Below are 17,590 nucleotides of genomic sequence, written 5' to 3'. Positions count from 1 at the left end.
CTTACAAAATCAGAGGCTCATCATACTCAACAACCAATTTTTACTCAAAGATAAACAAAATTAATCCATGAAATGAAAGTGTAATTACCTTGTTAAGACTGTCTTACACCTTTGTCTAATTCTCCCTTCTTAAGCTTAATCCACCTTATTCTAACATAAAGACTCTAATTAATAAAGGTTAAGCTAAATTATAAATATTAGATTAAGTACTTATAGGTGACTTACCAAAGATTAGAGATGAATATGATGAAATAAGATGATTAGGGTTTGTTATCTTGTTTTCTCCTCTTCTTATGGCTTCCTCTTGCTTCTACACCCTTCTATATATATATATATATATATATATATATATATATATATATATATTAGGTTAGTCGTACTTGTACTCGGGCCAGTTTTAGTTGCGATACGATACTAACGTTAAGCTATACAACTTAACTCCCGAGTACTTCATCTTTAAGTAACGTTTATAAGCGTATTATTAAGTGTTCCTAACCACGACTTATCTTACCTCATCTATATTCCTTCTATAATTCATATCTAACTTTCAACATACTAAAATATTTTCGACATATTCTTAAGCATACTTAAAATTCGGGGTGTTATAAAACATTTACTCTTGGTATTGCAAAAATTGCGCGATAACCTGTATGCCAATATTTTAAAGTGTAAGTTTAGGTTGGAGAAAGTGGCCTTTCTGGGCCATGTGATTTCGAGAGATGGTGTGTACGTGGATCCTAGCAAGTTTACAGCAGTGTCAAAGTGGGAAGCACCAAAGAAAGTGGCTGAAATTCGAAGTTTCTTAGGTTTGGCAGGGTACTACAGGAGGTTTGTGAAAGACTTTTCTACCATAGCTAGACCGATGACAGCTCTAATGAGGAAGAAGAACTGTGTTCGTTGGGATGAGAGTTGTGAGAAAACATTCTAAACCTTAAAGGAGCATTTGACTCAGCCCCTGTTCTAGCTATACCTGAAGGAAGTGAGAACTTTGAGGTGTATACTGATGCCTCGAGGAATGGTCTAGGTTGTGTGTTGATGCATAATAGAAAAGTTACCGCTTATGCCTCGAGACAGCTAAAATCTTACGAAGAGAACTACCCTACGCATGACCTTGAATTGGGTGCCATTGTATTTGCTCTGAAGATTTGGAGACACTACCTCTTGGGGTAACCTTTAAGGTGTTTTTAGATCATAAGAGTTTGAAGTACATTTTCACCCAAAGGGAGCTGAATATGTGATAGAGAACGTGGATGAAGCTGATTGGGGATTATGATATGAAAATTATCTACCATGAGGGAAAAGCCAATGTGGTTGCTGACGCGCTAAGCAGGAAAAGTGTGCATTCTCTATGCACTGCCGTGTCACTAATGCAGCTGAAAGATGAGGTGAACAAGATGGGAATTCATATGATTCGCAAGGGTGATGACATTGGTAATTTGATAGTTGAACAAGAGTTTTATGATGATCTGAGACAGAAGCAGCTACTTGATCGTAAGATTCTGGAGTGGAAATGAAAGGTGGGTGATAGCAATATAGCGCGATTTTCGATCCATGCAGATGGGAGTATTCGGTATGATGGTAGATGGTGCGTTCCAGATGAAGCGGGAACGAAAAAGACAATCATGATAGAGGCTCATTGCACTCCCTATTCTATTCATCCGGGTGGTGACAAACTATATAAAGACTTGAAAAAGACATTTTGGTGGCCCGGGATGAAGAAATATATAGCTGCGTTTGTAGCTAGGTGTCTGACTTGCCAGAGGTTCAAGGGCGAGTAGCGAAGGCCGCAAGGTAAGACTCGGTCACTTGATGTACCTGAATGGAAATGAGAGTCTATTTCGACGGATTTCTTTGTGGGACTACCAAGGACTGCGCAGGGTAACAATATGATTTGGGTGATTGTAGACCGACTAACTAAGTCAGTTCATTTCATTCCAATGAAAGATACTTGGAGCAAACTTCAGCTGGCAAATGGCTATCAAAACAATGTGGTAAGATTGCACAGGGTACCAAAAGACATTGTGTCAGATAAGGATGCGAGGTTCATTTCTCGATTCTGGCAAGATTTGCAGGAATTGATGGGGACTACTTTGAAAATGAGTACCGCGTTCCATCCTACGACGGACGAGCAAACTGAGAGAACCATTAAGACTTTGGAAGACATGTTGAGGGCTTGTCTGATGTAATTTGGTGGCAGCTGGGAAGAGAGACTGAATTTGATAGAGTTTTCATACAATAACAGCTATCATACCAGAATTGGGATAACACCTTTCGAGGCTTTGTATGGTCAGAAATGTAGGAGTCCTATTTTTTGGGATGACAGTGGTTCTAGATCAGAAATGGTGCAGGAGATGCTTGACCAAGTTAAGTTGATTCGCAATAAGATGAAAGACACCCAGGATCGGCAAAAGAGTTGTGCGGATTTGCATCGTCGTGCTATGGAGTTTGAGGTTGGTAACAAAGTCCTTCATGAAGGGTGTTATGCGATTTAGAAAGAAAGGGAAGTTGAGTCAGAAGTATATAGGTCCATATGAGATTCTAGATCGAGTAGGCGAGGTGGCTTATCGACTAGCCTTGCTACCAGCACATGATCAGGTGCATAACGTCTTTCATGTGTCTCAACTTAAGAGGTATGTGCCTGATTCCGCACATGTGCTTGAGGTAGAACATATTGAGTTGGATGAAGCACTTACTTATGTCGAAACGCCAAAGGAGATTTTGGATCGCAAAGTGCGCAAGACGAGGAATAGTGAAACAGTTCTACTTAAGGTGTTGTGGTCTAATCACAACATGGAAGAAGCTACATGGGAAGCGAAGGATGCCATGAGGGAGCGATATCCGCACCATTTTGATCAGGTATGGTTGGTTACGGGAACATAACCTTATTCTTTTAAGTGGGGTAGAAGATGATCGCATAAGTTTTGGGACAATTTTATATTGTCTAGTTGACGTTTTAGTTGTTTGATGTTGGTCCTTTCAAGTTGTTTAGCAGTTGGTTAAGTTGTTTTAATCGCGCATTAGTTTTGTGTTTGGTACGTTGGCATTTTAATCGGTTATGTTGATTTTTGTTTTGGGCATATGTGTGAACTTCGGGGGCGAAGTTCATTTTAAGGAGGGGAGACTGTAATACCACAGGTTTCTGACTGTAGGTTACTCGGTCGAGTAGGGCTTACTCGGCCGAGTTGGCTGTCTGATGTCTTTAAGTTAGGTTATGCCGAGAGGTAACTCGACCGAGTTCGGAGTTACTCGGCCGAGTTGGTCGTACTCGGTCGAGTGCATCTATTACTCGACCGATTTACCGGTCTAACGGGTCTAATTGAACTGTTTTGGATTAGAATAATTAAAGGAGTATAAACGTTTGTCAGTTCTTAAAAATAATTCTTAATCATCTTTTCTCAAAAACAATGACGCTCTCTACTCCTTCAATTATCCTAATCATTTCCAAGGGCTAGAGTTGATCAATTCCAGAGTTTTACGTCTCTTTCGCGTAGATTTACTCGGTAAGTACTATACCCTTGTTAATTCGTTTTTTTGATTAAAGTTAGGCAAACCCTAATCGGGTGATTTGTGGTTAGGATGGTTGATTAGATTAGTATTGTAATTGATTGTTGTTATTATAATAGGTGACGAATTCGTAGAGGAGCCCTTCTATTGATTGATTTCTATTGATTGAATTGGATTACGAATAAGGTAGGGTTTTCTTTACTCAGTTGATTGTGTAATTGTGTTTAAGTATTTGCGGTTGTTATTGTTATGTTATCTTTGTTGTTGTCGTTGATTGAATTGGTTGGAGGAGATGATGGTGGTTGTGGTTGTGATTGTAATCAGACTATGTGGGGAGATACTCTCATTCCCATGTTTGCCTCTTGTGACTCCCGTCACAAAGGGGATGTGCACATAATGATCTGGGGTTTTGCTTGTTGTGATAAGCGAGAATTAGGTGGTAAGGATGTGGTCCCCACTAGCGGCGAGGGTTACCTTTTGCGATGAGTAACCTGGCAGGGGTACGTGTTGCGGCGTGTAGTCAGATACTGGTGAGTGAGGGAGTTGGGGAGTGGATGATGGTGCATTGTGATGCTTCCGCTGTTGATTTTACTTATTATGATTATGTAGTTGACTGGCCCCGTTTTTATGTTCTCAAAACTGTGGTGATCCATTCGGGGTTGGTGAGCAGTTGTCTTAGCAGGTGATGATATTGATGTTTGTTGAGATGGCATGCAGACCGCGGATGGGCGAGTCGACATCACTTAGCCCTATTTTGTTGTAGCCAGCAGTAGTTCTGTTTATGACTTTGTTTTGTACCTTTTAGAGTTGGTTTGACTTTGTAACCGAACTTGTTAAGCTGCCTTTATTAAAGTTGTTTATTTATTGTTCTATGATGCGTACTACCTCAGGCAACCGAGATGGTAACGTCCTTATGTGCTAAGGTAGTCCTTGGTAAGGCACCTCTGTATATGGGGGTGTTACATTTATGCATCGTAATATCGTTGTAATGTTTATTTGGGTGATGATGTTGTTATTATTCCTTGAGAATACGGGGTTGTAAGGGCCGTGTTCATGAGATAGTGTGAGTGTTGTAGATACCGATGTGACTATTGTATCGCATTACGGTGCGGTTGTTGGTGACGATATTGTGATACCGTGACCGATTGTGGGGGGGAGGAAATGAAACGGTTGCAAAAAGAACTATGAAATAGCATGTTTATGCCGCTAGTGTGTCTCGAACATTTTATCTTAATTGTGTAGTAATGATGGCCTTAAGGCCAATAGTTTGTTTTAAATTCAGTTATTTGATAGTGTACTAGTCACCATCGGAGTCTATTAGCATTTGCATGATGAAATAGGAAAGCTTGGAAACGAGTTTGGAACAAAAACCTTCTGCCCAGGTGACACTCGACCGAGTGCACGCTGCATCGGCCTTCCACACTCCACCGAGTGGTCCGCTTTGACCCTTGTTTTGTGAATACTCGACCAAATATTGGGTGTATGCCCTTACTTTCCCTGTTTATATTGGTTGGTTTGTGTCGGATGAACATGATGACCCCACATGGGTGAGACCTTATGCATTGTTTACGTTTGACCATATTATGTGGCTTTTGCTACTTAAAAGTGAAATTTAAATGAAAATTGTTAATTTAACATGAGTAATTAGATGATAAAAATGATGTGACAATTGTGTATAGTGCACGTTAATTGTCATGAGTTCATTCTATCAAGATAACAATGTCCATATTGTGTGAAGTTTTGTCATGATGTGTGTGTCGCATAGTAATCTTGAATGCATAATCGGAGTCATATGACACTAGTAACAGAACTATTTATGATGGACGGAAACGGATGTGGAAACACATGTGTGATCATATGATGGATTTGACGTGGTATATGCGTGGCATGGCATGCGAAAATGGGAATATTGAAAATGATTGAGGCATATAACGAGTAATTTTGGCATTATTTGGTTGTTTAAGGGAGTCTGCATATTTGTGATTTGATGTGCATACTTGTGAGTGTATGAGATTTGATGTAATATATACGAGTCATGCAGTGTGATAGATATGTATACATATAACCAACATAAGTTGGAAGTTATTTACGGAGTTAGAGATTGGAACCGTGGATTTGACTTTGTGCTTCGACCTTTGGAGGCATGTAGAGTGGAACTCATATCGACGAAATTATGATTATATGATATTTTATTACGGATTTGCAATAAGTAAGAAAGAGTGATGAACCCAGAACATGGTCTGTTGTAGAATTGGGTAACGAGCGTATGAGAGCACATTATGAAGTTTGACGGCTGAACTTCGGGATACGAAGTTCTATTTTAGGGGGAGTGAATGTAATAGTTCAGAATTAAGGAAAGAAAGAGTACGACACGTGAGGAAGTAATGAGAATTGAGCAAAGAACCTTGGAATAAGTACGATAAACATGTGTGGTTAATAAGAGTGATAATGATAATAAGAATCTTGATGGACTTTACGATAGAGTAAAATGGAGAGAGAGTACATGAGAACCGGTAATGAGACTTGAGAGATGATTGAGCAATAATTGTGAAAAGAGAGAGTGAGGCGAACTTCGGGGATGAAGTTCATTTTAAGAGGGGAAGATTGTAATACGTCGATATTTTGAGACCCGCAAAGGAACCTTGGGATGCGTGAGAGGACCCTCGGGTTTGATGAGTCTACTCGGGAGTGAATTATAACTATAAAGTGGACCGAGTATAACCTATACTAGACTTAGTGGAGTTGTTATAATGTCTGCCTATAGAAGGGTCGTCTTAAAACTGTCATAACTTGAGATATAAACATGGTATTTATGTGATTCTAATTGGAGGTGATAGCTTGTTCTTTTACGATTCCAATAGTAGGTCACACTCCCAAAATGACCAAGAAAAGAGTGAGATATAACTGTTTTACGAAAACTGATCATTGTTGAGAACTGCGTTGAACACTCGACCGAGTGAGGGTCACTCGATCGAGTGGACTCGGCTCTCCATCGAGTGAGTGACACTAGACCGAGTGATTGACACTCAATCGAGTGGACTCGTCACTCGATCAAGTGGCGCTGAGTCAGAATACGGGATAAGGAAATCTTAACGGAAAATTCACGTGGTACCCCTAAACTTCGCCATTTTGTACGTGGTATCCAACTTTTTAAGTTTGTGCACAGGGTACCCTTAAGCTTTGATTTTCAAGTATGACTTGTCATTTTTATTGTTCTTAAAATCTTCAATTGAGCATAAACCGTAGACCAGAAATCGGAATTGAACAATTTTTTTTTCAAACTTGATTATCTCTTCGAGATCTATAATTTTATAAAACGAAAAATGGTCATTCGTAAATTTAAGATCGAATTACGGTTGATTTAAGGTTATCGGAAAAATAAAACCCTATAAAATGTCAGTCGACAATTTTTTTATCTCAAATCGTAGATTATGAAAAGAAAATCATTTTAGGACAAAAAAAAGCCGATTTCGAATTCCGACGTAGGAGTTACACTCAATTGAAAGTTTTTGTAGCGACAAAAAAGTCATATTGTGCATGAAAATGAAATGTGAAGGGTACCGTGTACACAAACTTAAAATATTGGATACCATGTGAAAAGTGGCAAAGTTGAAGGGTATCACGTGAATTTTCCGAAATCTTAAACCCTTATCCTCATTCATTCTATCTTCTTCCTTCTTACTTCAAATCCTCTCCCTTCTGTCTAAAACCTCCATAAACACACTTCCATGAGATTCTAGCTTGGTTTGGAGATTGCTCACCTTCCTATTCATTCCTTCCACCTTGTAAGTTGAGATCTACCCTTTTATGTTACCCTTCGAAATAGCCTTCGAAACCCATTCAAAACACCACCACAATTCACCAAATTTGACATACATAATCTAGGTAGTGCCCTTGATTGATTCGTGCCATCGTACAATAGCATTGGTAACGTTTTGAGCATTAATTTGCTCGATTCTTTACCCCTGCCCGCGTTTCTGTCAGCCATTATTCATCATTATTTTTAATCGTTTTAAATGAAATTTAGGTCTGGTTTTTTACCAAAGTTGAAACCTTTGTTGTTCAAGGATTTAAAAACATCTTTCAGTTTAAAAAATCGTTGAGTATTGAAGTCGTGGTGGTCGTTTCAAAATCGCTGCGCAAGTTTGGTTAAACACGTGAAACGTGTTTCTTTGATTCAAGTTGGATTTCGTTTCTTGATTTGAAAACCGTCGTAGACGTACCAAGTGTTGGGAAATGTGTCCTCAACAATAGTGCGATCACATGATTTAAATATCATAATTAAATCTCATACTAGGAATACATGAGGGATGATTCTTTATACAGTCGACTGACCGTCATTAATCGGTAATGATTGGCTAACTAGAGTTTGACATTACTGTCGTGTGACGGTGGTGGTCAGTTGATCCCTTTAGGTCACACCTATAGGATGAAGCCCAAATAGATATTTAATTAATTGTATGTGATACAGATTAATTAATTCCTTAATTATGGGAGTGCAATTTTACGTCTTATTGTAATGTGATTAAATAAGATTTAAATTTAGTGATTAAGTGTTAAATTACTAAATTAGTTGAGATATTATATAAGTTTTGAGGTAGTGGTAATTAGTTATTTAAAGTTACAAGAAGTTGTAATTTAACCAACTAGTAATTATGGGACCCATTATATGTTGATATAATGGTAGTATACTACTCAAAAAGTGGAGTGTATATTATATTATTAATTGTAATATTTAAGTGTTAAATGATTACATTAATAATTAATTATGTAAGATAGTTAAACATATGACTTATAAGCATTTGTGGGACAAATGACAAAAGGCAAAAATGGACCAAAATGGGTCCAATATTTCAGCCAAATGAAGAGACAAAAGATGCTCTTTTGTTTTTTTGTTTGTGTTGGTTATAGTGTGATTGTGACATATCACACAAGCGTTTTCATACTACTTATTACACCCTTGCTCCCTACACTCTACCTAGACCAAACAAATGAGTAAAAACAAATGAAAAAGATTCCTCCAAATGCTCTATAGCCACCGGTTTTTGGCTCTTCAAATAGAGCATTTGTTGCTCATTTTTCTCACTTGTTGTTTACTTGTTTTTCACCTACTTTCCCTCACATGCAAATTGCAATAAACTCTCACAAATACTAATACATTAAATCTATTACTAGAAGTAGTAATAATAGAAATATTAGTATTATTAAGGTTACATTTCTACTACATATCTAGTTAATATTAGTAGGAATTTTTGGGATTAATCTTGGGTGCAATTTATTGGAGTGACTTCTATACTTGGAGTCTTAGGAGGATCATCCATCATATTTAGCTCAAGAACAAGTGAAGGAAGGTGACCTTACTTGTGTCCATATTTTCGAACCAACCATCAATGTAAGGGGACATTGTTTTTCTTATAAATCTTTCATTTTGTTATGCATGCACTAGATCTAAAGAACAAATAATTAACAAGTTAATTAGTTCACTATTAGAGGAGTCTAATAATAGGTTTTTGAACCTAACACCAAGAAGCTTACATCCCGACGTTCGTGGAGCACCGTCAGAGATACATGTAAGCTGAGGGTGCCAAAAATCACTCCTTTCCTCCCTTAATGCTATTTACTTTCATTAATTATCGTTTTATCGTATTAATTATGTTTAATTTGCGATAATAATGCTATTGTTGGTAATTATGGAGGAGGATGGGATTATTAATGATGATGAATGCCGATGGATGGCCTCTTGTTGACGTTGGATTTGTTTTCTGATAGGATTTAAGCGATTTGTTTTGTCATATGAATTGTTTTCATGTTTTATCGTTAAATATGATTAGATTTATTCGAATGTTTAGATCTATGCCTAATTTGACTTTTATGATTTGAATCTGAAATCGTAACATGCCTATTATGTTTAATTAGTATGTTTAATTATCAAATTTTGTATCTTTGAATTGATTTGCTAATTTGTGGTTAATTAGATTAAATAATGAAATTGTTTGTTTTAATTCGTATATTAGCATGACTTATGCGATGTATGAACATGAACATGATATTTTCTTGCTTAAATTAGATTATGCATGTTTGTATGATTTGATTTAGTTTCTCATTCACATGATCAGATAAGCATGTTTAGGATTATTTGTTTTAATTAAGAATTAATTGAAACCGTTAGCATGTTTGTTCAACTATCGTCATGTTTGTTTGCATCGTCGATTTGTGTCGTGTAGGATACCCTTTGTCACGGTTTTCTAGGCTGGTTTAGACTAATAATTAGTCCTCTAATTTGCTTTGTTTACATGCGAATCGTTTGTCAAACAATTGTTTGATTTAGATGCATGTTTTCTTCTTTTCATTTACATATGATTATGTTATCACATGTCACTTGTTTGCAACCCGACTTGACTTAGAATAGATCATGTATGCACCCATTGTATGCCATGTTGGCCATGTGTTTGGTTCGGCCAAGAGGCCTTGTTTCGTTGCTATAGGTGTTTGTTAATGCCTTGCTTGTTTACGGTTTTTATTACAATTGTCATTGTGATCTAACCCATGTTGTTTGCAGCGCCGCTTGAGTAAGAAGTTTCTTTATCTCCTCTTTGTTTGTTTGTTTATTTATGCTAGAATAGCTTAATGAACTCACATGTTTAAATCACTTGACGAAGTTATGTGCATTTAAACCACGTAGAATTGTTTGTCACATGTTAGGGTTTAATATGATTGGATGCATACGACAAATACTAGTTCAATTAAATTGGCCATTGTTTGACTTAGTTGAGGTCCTTGTTTACAACGGACGGGGTTGGGTGTTTGAATGAGCTTCCCAACACGTACTTTCACACGAATCCGTTTTCTCTAAAACGGTATCCAAATTTCCTTAAATTTGGTGGCGACTCCATATGTTTGAAAATCCCCCGCGGATACATCAAATTCCCACATCCACATTTTGGCGACTCCACTGGGGACTAGTGTAACTTGAAAAGTTAAATGATGGCCAATATATTGAATTAGTATTTTTTTTAATCATGCATAAACCCAATTGAGACTTTAGGATCGGACCATCTCCCCCTTGGGTTTTCAAGGTAAAGAGATGACGTCCACTATGCCTGGTTTAAGTACCAAGGTAGTCCTCACTGAATCTTCGAGTACTTGTTCTACCATATGCTACGGGCTTATGAGGAGCTTGACTTATTTGCCGAAGTGGGATCATTGGCATAGACCCAACTTAGAAGACCGACTGAGATTTAGTTGAGTCTAGGATTCATGCATTCATGCTCGTATGCGAATGACTACTTGCTATGTGAATCCCGTGTTAAGTATTTTATTTTATTTTTTTGAAAGTCACGTTAAAAAAAAACCCGTTTTCTTTTTCGAAATTTGAGTCGTGTTCAACCCATATTTTTGAAAATAGTAGTCCATGTTTTGAAACCCGAACTTTTAAACTTACCTCTTTTGAAAAAAAAAGTATTTTAAGTCGGAATGCTGCTTAATTAGGATTAGAATTTTTCACCAAAATAAGCCTTTTAGAGCCGGCATGCTGCCCATTTAAAAGCTCGTTTTTAATTCAATCCTCTTCGATTTTGAAATTCAAATGAACCATGTTCCGAACCTAACCCAAACCTAGAATAGAGTTTGAGTCAGTCAGGTGAGGTCTAGCCTAGTTTGGCTTATGGTTGTCTATGTTAGTCATGCCAAGTCTAGTCTAAGGTTCAAGTGAACCGTGTTTGGTCTAGAACACGACTCAGTTGGGTCACCCAAGCTCACTCTTGGGTTCGAGTCATGCATGTCGACCAAGTGGTCAGAGTCATAATACAAAAACGTCTACTAGGCTACACTAGATGTTTTCACGAGCCTATGGACCATGTTTGGTTCAACCACGGGCCAGTCACACCAAGTCGATGTCAAGTCTAAGTATGTGAAGTTGATTTGAGTCGAGTCATAGCCCTTGTTAGGTCTACAACACCCTTTTTACGTGAGACCCTTCACAAATGAGCCACTTAGTTCATTTCCCGGGTCTAAGCCTATCATTGAGTCATGTTTGAGTCAATGGTCAAGTCTGTGAGTCGAGTTCTTAACTGTGCAGGGGGTTTTTGTTTACGTATTGATTAGTTCGGGGTTTTTCTTGTAGAAAGGCCACCTCTGACCAGAAATAAAGCAATGGAAGCTCTAGTGACTAAGATGAATGATACTTTAGAACAAGTGATGGCTCGTTTGACTGTTATTGAGACCAATATCGTCGTGGAAGAACCAGTGGCTCCTCCACCTACTGAATTCGAGAAAAGGCTTAAGTTGGTTAAAGACCAGATGAAGCTCTCCTGAGGAGACAACATCTACTTTGAAAATGCTAGGACCTATGCTCCAGTTTTGGACAAGTTACCTACCAATTTTGTGCTCACAGACATTCCCAAGTTTAAGGGCACGGAAGACCCAGTTCATCATGTTAAGTCCTACAAGGAGTACTTGTCACTTGGGAGTAACTGCTGATATGATCACCCAAATCTTTGCCCAATCCTTAGAAGAACACCCGAAGGCGTGGTTCTATAATCTTGAGCTTAAGAACTTCCCTACATTTGAAGATATCACAGTGGAGTTTTGAAAGCACTATGCCGATAATGTTGAAATCCGGAGCAACATGAGAACACTAGAGGTTATGATGCAGAAGGAAAAGGAGGGATTTACTGATTTCCTTGTGAGCTGGCATGCTGAAAGTGTGAAGTTGGCTAAGAAGCCAGATGAAACCGAAATGGTTGATAGGTTTGTGAAGAATCTTCGACGCCTATCGAAATGAAATCAAGTATCAAAACTTTGGCTCGTTTAAGGAACTTATTCGAGTCGGAATAAGAATTGAGGATGATTTCCGGAAAAATGAGACAGAAAAGCCTAAGGGATACCAAGGTGCCTCATCATATAAGGCAAGGGCCCCTGCTTCTGCCAATCATATTCAAGCAATTAGTTTCTCGGGAGGATGTCCTAGGAAATTACAACGCTCTGGTCCAAGAGCATTCATTGATATAGGGTGTACTTATGCATATGCCCTAGAAAGACTTAAGGCCCAAGGGAAACTGAGTCCTATTGGTCCTACTCCAGAACCACCATTTGAACAACGGAAAAGGTCTCATAACTCTGAGGCTTATTGTGCCTTCCTTCGAGGTAAAGGTCATGATACGGAAAGCTGTTACCGTCTCAAACATGAAATTCAAGATATGATCGAGAATGGAATACTCCCTATTCCAACTGTTAAGCCTAACAATATAACCAACCTATTTGGTGATCACGCGAATGGGATATTTGCCGAAGACAATGCTGATGTAACTTACTTGACTCGGTCAGTATGTCGTCTCAATGGGTTCTTTGTGGGGGAAGGAATTTATCGATTGTTCAAAGTACCTTCCAAGTTTAAGTAACGAGATTCGAGTCGGGGACTTTGCTATTGACTGTACCCAACATATCCTCCGGAGTGCCATAGAGATTAATGGCATTTGGGATGATAATAAAGACGATGTGTATCTCGCTAAAGGTACAGTTGTCCCACATACTCAGAATGAAATTCTGAAGATGAGAAAATAAGCTCTCGAGTCCAATCATTTGACTCGTTCAGGCCGGCCATTTGGGTAGGAAAGGCCAATCACGCCCCCATTTCAAAAGATAAGGAGCCTACTATAGCCGAGGTTCTTAGTGATGGGTTGACCTCAGAAGCCTCCCTCATTAAGCAACTACAAAAAACTAAGGCAGATGTCTCTATATGGGAGTTGATTTCGAGTTATTTCGAGCATATACAGGCTTTGTTCCAGGCCTTGATGAATATGCCGGCATCCCCAAACACAACTCCGAATGATATGGTTAGCTCGATTGCTCAAATTCAGCCTCAGCTTAGTAACGTCGTGACCTTTTTTAATGAAGACCTACCTCTGATTGGGCCGAAACATTGCTTGGCCATGTACATCGCTGTGACGTGTCTTCAAAAACACATTCCAATAACCCTTGTTGATGACGGGTCGGCCGTTAATGTACTACCTCTAAGGACCGTGTTTGTTCTGGGCCTTAACAAGGACTTTTCTGCAACTACCTAGATGGTTCGAGCTTTTCATGGAACGGTTCGTCGGGTATCTGGGATCATTAATCTATTGATTCAAACTAGGCCAATCGAAAGAAAAGTGAGTTTCCAAGTTATTGGTGTAGCTTCATCTTTCAACATGTTACTTGGAAGACCTTAGATCCATGTTGTAGGGGTCGTGTCCTCCACCCTACACCGAAAGATTAAGACTCCTTTTAAGGGAGGAACCATCACCATCAATGCCACGCCAATTGTGGTAGCCGGAGGGGACGTGACCTCTGAAGTGAAACTCGATAGTACTAATAATACTTGTGGTTTCGAGATTGTAAGCACGATCGAATCAAATCTCGGGCTAGAAAGCATGGACCTATACACGGGAAGTCGAATTTGTGAGGTGATCCTCAAAACCGGGAAATACTTCGGTTTCTCTATATACCCTCGGAAGGAAAACACGTTCGTGGTGAAGCCACCAGTACCGAAGGGGGCAACATTTGGGCTTAGATATGAGCCCACTGAAGAAGATCGCTTGAAAAAGAATAAGAAACTCGTCGAAGGCCGGGAAATCGAAATGGAACCGTACCTGTTAACACTTAATGGATACTTTATGAGGGCTGGGGAGGTAGAACCATGTTTGGACTTTCGCGAGCCCATATACGACTGGAAGAAGAAGAAAATGGTCTCCGGAATTGAAGTGTTCCAAGATTGTTACTATATTCCCGATGATGTGCTCGCAGTAACATCGGAAAAGAATAAACTGGCCCTAGTCAAAGACGGGAAAGCTATGGGTTTACTTTTCGGGGAAGAAAAGAAAAAGTTGATACTGAACGAAGATTTGGTAGGCATGATTCTGAGAAGTGAAGAGATTCGATCCATCTACCCTCATCACTGATGTAGATCCTCAGAGGACTACCGCGGGGTTGAGGAAAACTGTCAAATAGACCGAGAAGACATGGTTGCTCTTCAAGTTGATAACTGGAGAAGGAGAAATGTTTGTGCCAGATGCTGACTCCGAGTCTGGGCCTGAGTCTGAGTCCGAGTCTGATGAGAGTCCTAGGATCAATTCTAAGGAGTCACGTGTCGAAGCCACCCCCTCCCCAGTCTTTTCTTCCGTTGTACCCTCTCCTAGTTCTGGTATTCTGGGGCCTGTCTCGGGTACCTCTATCGTTCCACCACTGACCTCTGATTAGTTGGCCCAAATGTTAGCGCATTTTGCATAATTCCAAATCAATAATAATATGAACCAGTTTGCTTACGACTTGTTTTATTTACATTGCAATTCAATTTTTGAAAATAATTGTTTTAGTAATGACATTGAGAATGAGGCCGAAAGCGAATAGTTTGAAGAAGAGGAGGAGGTGGAACCACTTCCGTAGTTGGTTAAAGGGTTGGAGGAATACGACAAGAGAAGCTTGGTAATCGAAGATACCGAAACCATTAACGTTGGAACCTTAGAAGTGTAGACACCTCATTTCCGCACCTCCTGCAAACCACCCGGTGATGATTGGGCCGCATGTTTGGTACGGGGAACGATTTGTGACAGTTCGTAAGTTTATCGTCAAGTGATTGCTCAAACATTTATGTCTACCTCTTAATTGTCATCTACGTGCCGATACGATCGTTTTGGCAGTAATTAGAGTACATTTGGAGTCCGGGCCTAAAACCGTCTTCATTTTCTGATAACCGTCAAATCCCGAGTCAAAGCAATGGGCTTGTCTACCTAAGGTTAGGATGTCATAAAATGTTGAGATTATATCTCATTGTGAGTCTCATGTCATTTCATTAGGCTAAACTAAAAGTTTACATTACAAAATGTGCATTTCATTTAACTAAAATGACAACCCGAAATTTAGGCCCGTTTTACGAGGTGATAACGAATTTTTTGGGTCAGGCCTATTTCACAGAAAGTTCTAGATCTCTTTCTTAGCTTTCTAACGCCACCAAAATAACCTTATTCCGAGTCTTGTAGAGAAAGTTATGCCTAAAATACGACAGGCTGTCAAACGCACTTTCTTTCGTAGGAGGAACCCGCTGAGGAAAGGACGCAGCAAGTGCTGCGCCTCTTCCAAGGGACGCAAGACCTGCTGCGCCTCTTCCTCCAGGCTTTCTTTTTGTCCAAGTTTCCGTGTTTAACCTAAGTCGGTTGTTTCCGGATCTTTCTCTCCTTTCCTAATTCCCTCCGTGTGATAAGTATAAATAGGGACCTTCGTTCCTCATATTTCTCACACGAGTGTCCGCCCTTCTCTTCTCCCTTTGCATTCTAGACCATGTTCTTAATTTTTGGCGCCTACGTGCTTGAACATTCGACCACGTAAGCTCGGATCCTTCTGATTACCAGCCTCGTTTGCATGACCGACCAATTTGACCAACTCCACATCAATCAACTTAATTAATCTTAATTGTTTTCCTCTTACGAGGGCACTTTCGTTACATTCGAGTCGAGCATCACTAATCATAAACTTAGTTCATCTCGTTTCGTCAAACATGTAAGTCTGAGGGTGTAAATCCTTCTTTATTTATTGTTATTTATTTTTTGTATCATTAATGTAAGGTTTATGTCGAAAATACTTCTTAAAACCGATTTATAAAACCACGCTTTGAAACCCTTTTTTACGGATTACCAGAAGATGACCGTCGAGAAAGGACGCAGCAACTGCTGCGCCTCTTCGAAGGAGCGCAGTACCTGCTGCGCCTCTTCATGAGGCTGCCGCAGTTCCTGCTTCCTTTCTTCTTCCTTCGTCCTCTGTTAAATCGTCGTTCGTAATTTGTTTTCGCTTGTTCGTCAATTCTTTGACATAATAGCACAATAATTTTACATGTATATTATTTATCATCATTAATACGTTTAATTCATCATTAAATCCCGACTTAAATCCCAAGTAATCCAATATTTGCGGGTTTTCGTCATTAAAATCAATCCGGGTTGTAGAGATTCAATTCTTTCATATTGAGTTTCTGGAATTCGACCTTTGATATATTTCCATCTGTCTATTCGTCATTAATTTGTCATATTTAACCTATTTAGTTCACCTATGTCACTAATCAATCTTTCATTCATGTAATTAATTCGTTTACGTTCGTCTCATCCATGTTTTATTGCATTTATGACTCATTTGCATGTAATTAATCCATTAAATCACTGTCATCCGAGTCGAATATCGTAATCAATCATTAAATTCACCCACGAAAATTAACGATTTGCAGTTCCGGCTTCACAACCACAACTCACCCTTGGAATGACGCAAAGAATCGCCGCACCTCTTCTGCAGGGCGCAGCTCTCTTGCTTTTCCAGTTAATTTACGTCTCTCGAACTTCCGTTCTGCCTTGACCTAGTTTAATTAGCTTACGTATTAATTAACTATTAATCGTATTTTCGCCTGATTCCTGTTCGCTTATTCCTTTATTCTTTTCTTTCTCAAATTATCCGTTTTGGAAGTATTTTTGACATAAATCAATTGAATCCGTTGTAATTATTGTAATTTTCATTATTGTATTTATTATTGTATTTTTTTTATCATTTGTATGCTTCCACATGTAATTGAGCTTAAATTCCTACTTTGACATTCATTGTATGCTAAATTAATTGTTCACCGACTTAGTTAATCTTCACATGTTGGGATTAAAACTTGGATGTTGCATTGCATGCATATAATCGACGATATATCAAGTACGAATAACTTCCCTAATCATTAGTATAGGCCGTTATCGAGGCGGGCGGGATTAGGTGTTCGATCAAAAGAGCTTCCTAATACGTACCCTCACCCCTTACTCCAGATCTCTGTGAACATCCGTGTTCATTGGCATCCACGAGAGTCATTCTAGACATAGAATGCTAAGGGTAACGAGTTCTTGGAGTTCATGTCACTACTTTGTGTCTTGACATGACACGAGGTATTCGAACGATTTCCAATTACCACAATAAATTGGTGGCGACTCCACAAATGCAAACGCTTGTTCCCAAGCGCCCCCGTTGCCCATGTCCACAGTTTGGCGACTCTGCTGAGGATAATACACTTACGTGTAGCCAAAAGGGTGAAACT

General features: G+C 39.1%; 1 protein-coding gene across 1 annotated transcript; it reads left to right on the top strand.

Moving 5' to 3' along the window:
• The first annotated feature begins 1,937 nt into the window (after positions 1 to 1,937).
• LOC141618287 (uncharacterized) lies at positions 1,938 to 11,817 on the top strand. The gene is made up of 4 exons (XM_074435383.1): positions 1,938 to 2,182; positions 2,243 to 2,450; positions 2,629 to 2,856; positions 11,608 to 11,817. The coding sequence occupies exons 1-4, from the start codon at positions 1,938 to 1,940 to the stop codon at positions 11,815 to 11,817; spliced, it is 891 nt and encodes a 296-aa protein (XP_074291484.1).
• The last annotated feature ends 5,773 nt before the right edge of the window (positions 11,818 to 17,590 follow it).

This window comes from Silene latifolia, chromosome X (assembly GCF_048544455.1).
Source record: "Silene latifolia isolate original U9 population chromosome X, ASM4854445v1, whole genome shotgun sequence".
NCBI classification, from domain to species: Eukaryota; Viridiplantae; Streptophyta; class Magnoliopsida; order Caryophyllales; family Caryophyllaceae; genus Silene; species Silene latifolia.
The sequence above is the reverse complement of the archived record's forward strand: the minus strand, read 5'-3'. Positions and strand labels throughout refer to the sequence as shown.

Bases quoted from the DNA above. Each gene is read 5' to 3' on its own strand.
- LOC141618287 (XM_074435383.1), top strand. From the start codon at position 1,938: ATGAAAGATACTTGGAGCAAACTTCAGCTGGCAAATGGCTATCAAAAC. The intron at 2,451-2,628 runs GTTGGTAACAAA...TCTCAACTTAAG, and splicing joins GTCGTGCTATGGAGTTTGAG to AGGTATGTGCCTGATTCCGC. The intron at 2,857-11,607 runs GTATGGTTGGTT...CGTATTGATTAG, and splicing joins ATCCGCACCATTTTGATCAG to TTCGGGGTTTTTCTTGTAGA.